The sequence below is a fragment of the Oncorhynchus keta genome, unplaced genomic scaffold, assembly GCF_023373465.1.
Source record: "Oncorhynchus keta strain PuntledgeMale-10-30-2019 unplaced genomic scaffold, Oket_V2 Un_scaffold_8670_pilon_pilon, whole genome shotgun sequence".
Classification (NCBI taxonomy): domain Eukaryota; kingdom Metazoa; phylum Chordata; class Actinopteri; order Salmoniformes; family Salmonidae; genus Oncorhynchus; species Oncorhynchus keta.
The window spans coordinates 312,501-317,500 of record NW_026291010.1 but is presented as its reverse complement, the minus strand read 5'-3'; the positions used below and the strand labels follow the sequence as shown (position 1 = coordinate 317,500).

Genomic DNA, 5,000 nt, shown 5'->3' with positions numbered 1-5,000 from the left:
ACGTACTGACGCCTGACGGGACACTGGAGGGGAGCAGGCTCTGTACGTAACGCCTGACGGGACACTGGAGGGGAGCAGGCTCTGTACGTAACGCCTGACGGGACACTGGAGGGGAGCAGGCTCTGTACGTAACGCCTGACGGGACACTGGAGGGGAGCAGGCTCTGTACGTAATGCCTGACGGGACACTGGAGGGGAGTGGGCTCTGTACGTAACGCCTGACGGGACACTGGAGGGGAGCAGGCTCTGTACGTAACGCCTGACGGGACACTGGAGGAACAGGCTCTGTACGTAACGCCTGACGGGACACTGGAGGAGAGTGGGCTCTGTACGTAACGCCTGACGGGACACTAGAGGGGAGTGGGCTCTGTACGTAACGCCTGACGGGACACTGGAGGGGAGTGGGCTCTGTACGTAACGCCTGACGGGACACTAGAGGGGAGTGGGCTCTGTACGTAACGCCTGACGGGACACTGGAGGGGAGTGGGCTCTGTACGGGACACTAGAGGGGAGTGGGCTCTGTACGTAACGCCTGACGGGACACTAGAGGGGAGTGGGCTCTGTACGTAACGCCTGACGGGACACTGGAGGGGAGCAGGCTCTGTACGTAACGCCTGACGGGACACTGGAGGAGAGTGGGCTCTGTACGTAACGCCTGACGGGACACTAGAGGGGAGTGGGCTCTGTACGTAACGCCTGACGGGACACTAGAGGGGAGTGGGCTCTGTACGTAACGCCTGACGGGACACTGGAGGGGAGTGGGCTCTGTACGTAACACCTGACGGGACACTAGAGGGGAGTGGGCTCTGTACGTAACGCCTGACGGGACACTGGAGGGGAGCAGGCTCTGTACGTAACACCTGATCAATGTCCGCATCCAGCTCCCACGCGACCGTCGCTACCAGGCAGGAGGCCAGGAGAATGGGAGTCTGATCCATGGGCCACTCCTCTGTGTCATACAGCCAGGACAGTGCGTCTGCCTACACATTCTGGGAACCTGGTCTGTAGGACAGGATAAACACAAAACGGGTAAAGAACATGGCCCGCCTTGCCCGATGAGGATTCAGTCTCCTAGCTGCCCGGATGTACTCCAGGTTGTGGTGGTCAGTCCAGATGAGAAAAGGGTGTTTAGCCCCCTCAAGCCAATGTCTCCACGCCTTCAAAGCCTTAACCACAGCCAACAGCTCCCGGTCCCCCACATCATAGTTCCGCTCCGCCAGGCTGAGCTTCTTCGAAAAGAAAGCACAGGGGTGGAGCTTCGGTGGCGTGCCGAGCGCTGAGAGAGCACGGCTCCTATCCCAGCCTCGGACGCGTCCACCTCCACTATGAACGCCAAAGAGGGATCTGGATGGGCCAGCACTCTCCGCCTCAACCGGCCACTGCAGACGTACAGGACCCCCTTCAGCAGTGAGGTAATGGGGACAGCCACCTGACCAAAACCCCGGATAATCTCCGGTAGTAATTGGCAAACCCTAAAAATTGTGGTGGGAGTCGGCCAATTATGCACGGCTGCAATGCGGTCACTCTCCATCTCCAACCCTGATGTGGAAATGCGATACCCCAGGAAGGAGACGGCCGGCTGAAAGAACAGGCATTTCTCAGCCTTGACGTACAGGTCATGCTCCAACAGGCGACCAAGCACCCTGCACACCAGGGCCACATGCTCGGCACGTGTAGCAGAGTATATTACAATGTCATCTATATACACCACTACACCCTGCCCGTGCAGGTCCCTGAAAATCTCGTCTACAAAGGATTGGAAGACTGATGCAGCATTCATCAAACCGTACGGCATGACGAGGTACTCATAATGCCCTGAGGTGGTACTAAACGCCGTCTTCCACTCGTCTCCCTCCCGGATACGCACCAGGTTGTAAGCACTCCTGGGATCCAGGTTAGTGAAGAAGCTCGCCCCGTGCATTGACTCAATCGCCATGGCGATAAGAGGTAGCAGGTAACTGTACCTCACCGTGATTTGATTGAGACCTCGATAGTCAATGCACGAGCGCAGACCTCCCTCTTTCTTATTCACAAAAAATGTACTTGAGGAGACGGGTGAAGTAGAGGACCGAATGTACCCGTGACGCAGGGATTCAGAGACATATGTCTCCATAGCAGCCGTCTCCGCTTGCGACAGGGGACACACGTGACTCTTGGGATATGCAGCGTCTACCAGGAGATTTATCGCACAATCCCCCGTCGACAGGGTGGTAATTGAGTTGCCTTCTTTTTACAGAAGGCGAGAGCCAATTCGGCATATTCTGAGGGAATGCGGGTGGAGACCTGGTCTGGACTTTCCACCGTAGTAGCACCAACGGAAACCCCTACACACCTCCCCGAGCACTCTCGCGACTACCCCGTGAGAGCCCTCTGTTACCAGAAAATGGTGGGGTTATGACGAGCCAACCAGGGAAAGCCTAGTACCATGGGAAACACAGCAGAGTCAATAAGGAAGAGACTGATTCTCTCCTCATGACTCCCCTGCATCTCCATGGCCAGTTAGATGGTGGCTTCCCTGATTAGCCCAGACCCTAATGGTAGTCGACCAGAGCGTGTACCGGGAAAGGTCTAACCACAGGAATAATGGGGATCCCGTTCGCCGCTCTTCCTTCGGGTGGATGGTCGTTGACTGGATGGGGACAGGGAGGGAATGGGTCAGACTGGATGGGGACAGGGGGGGAATGGGTCAGACTGGATGGGGACAGGGAGGGAATGGGTCAGACTGGATGGGGACAGGGGGGTCAGACTGGATGGGGACAGGGGGGTCAGACTGGATGTGGACAGGGGGGTCAGACTGGATGGGGACAGGGGGAATGGGTCAGACTGGATGTGGACAGGGGGGAATTGGTCAGACTGGATGGGGATGGGGGGGATGTCTCAGACTGGATGTGGACAGGGGGGGAATGGGTCAGACTGGATGGGGACAGGGGGGGAATGGGTCAGACTGGATGGGGACAGGGGGGGAATGGGTCAGAGTGGATGGGGACAGGGGGGAATTGGGTCAGACTGGATGGGGACAGGGGTGTCAGACTGGATGGTGACAGGGGGGGAATGGGTCAGACTGGATGGGGACAGGGGTGTCAGACTGGATGGTGACAGGGGGGGAATGGGTCAGACTGGATGGGGACAGGGGTGTCAGACTGGATGGTGACAGGGGGGGAATGGGTCAGACTGGATGGGGACAGGGGTGTCAGACTGGATGGGGACAGGGGGATGGTTCAGACTGGATGGGGACAGGGGGAAATGGGTCAGACTGGACAGGGACAGGGGGGAATGGGTCAGAGTGGATGGGGACAGGGGTGTCAGACTGGATGGGGACAGGGGGGAAATGGGTCAGACTGGATGGGGACAGGGGTGTCAGACTGGATGGTGACAGGGGGGGAATGGGTCAGACTGGATGGGGACAGGGACTGGGTCAGACTGGACAGGGACAGGGGACAGGGGTGGGTCAGAGTGGATGGGGACAGGGGTGGACTGGATGGGGACAGGGGGAATGGGTCAGACTGGATGGGGACAGGGGTGAATGGGTCAGACTGGATGGGGACAGGGGTGTCAGACTGGATGGTGACAGGGGGGGAATGGGTCAGACTGGACGGGGACAGGGGTGTCAACTGGATGGGGACAGGGGGGAAATGGGTCAGACTGGATGGGGACAGGGGGGGAATGGGTCAGACTGGACAGGGACAGGGGGGAATGGGTCAGAGTGGATGGGGACAGGGGGGAATTGGGTCAGACTGGATGCTGACAGGGGGGAATTGGTCAGACTGGATGGGTACAGGGGTGTCAGACTGGATGCTGACAGGGGGGAATGGGTCAGACTGGATGGGGACAGGGGGGGAATGGGTCAGACTGGACAGGGACAGGGGTGTCAGACTGGATGGTGACAGGGGGGGAATGGGTCAGACTGGATGGGGATGGGGGTGTCAGACTGGATGGTGACAGAGGGGGAATGGGTCAGACTGGATGGGGACAGAGTGTCAGACTGGATGCTGACAGGGGGGAATGGGTCAGACTGGATGGGGACGGGGGAATGTGTCAGTAGGAGTAAAGATACTGTAGTCAGTGGATATGCTCCTGTAGAGAGACATTCAATGATGATGATTTGTTTCCTGTGTAGATTCTAAGGACATGTCTGTAACTGGTGATAGTTCTGTCTTACTGACTGTCTGTCTGTCTGTCTGTCTGTCTGTCTGTCTGTCTGTCTGTCTGTCTGTCTGTCTGTCTGTCTGTCTGTCTGTCTGTCTGTCTAGCCCACACCAAGGACATGCCGTTCACCTGTGAGACGTGTGGGAAGTCATTCAAGCGTGGCATGTCGCTAAAGGTTCACTCTCTACAACACTCTGGAGAGAAGCCCTTCAAGTGTGAGGTTGTAAAGCCTTTCTCAAATCACCTCTACCCCTCACCCTGTACACTACATTACCCATCACCACACTGTACATGACATTACCCATCATCACCCTGTACACTACATTACCCATCACCACGATGTACACTACATTACCCATCACCATGTACGCTACATTACCCATCATCACCATGTAAACTACATTGCCCATCATCACCCTGTGCACTACATTACCCATCATCACCCTGTACACGACATTACCCATCATCACCCTGTACACTACATTACCCATCACCATGTACTCTACATTACCCATCACCACACTGTACATGACATTACCCATCATCACCCTGTATACTTCATTACCCATCATCACCCTGTACACGACATTACCCATACAGGGTGATCCCTGTACACTACATTACCCATCGCCATGTACACTACATTACCCATCACCCTGTACACTACATTACCCATAACCACCCTGTACACTACATTACCCATCACCATGTACTCTACATTCCCCATCACCCTGTACACGACATTACCCATCATCACCCTGTACACTACATTACCCATCACCCAGTACACTACATTACCCATCACCCTGTACTCTACATTACCCATCACCCTGTATGCTACATTACCCATCACCC

At 56.2% G+C, this 5,000-nt stretch overlaps 1 protein-coding gene across 1 annotated transcript in view; it reads left to right on the top strand.

Annotated features, from left to right (window-relative positions):
- Positions 1 to 5,000, top strand: part of zbtb47b (zinc finger and BTB domain containing 47b) — a 111,437-nt gene that overhangs the window by 80,995 nt on the left and 25,442 nt on the right. The window contains 1 exon segment of the mRNA XM_052517594.1: positions 4,250 to 4,365. Within this exon segment, the coding sequence (XP_052373554.1) occupies positions 4,250 to 4,365 (116 nt within the window).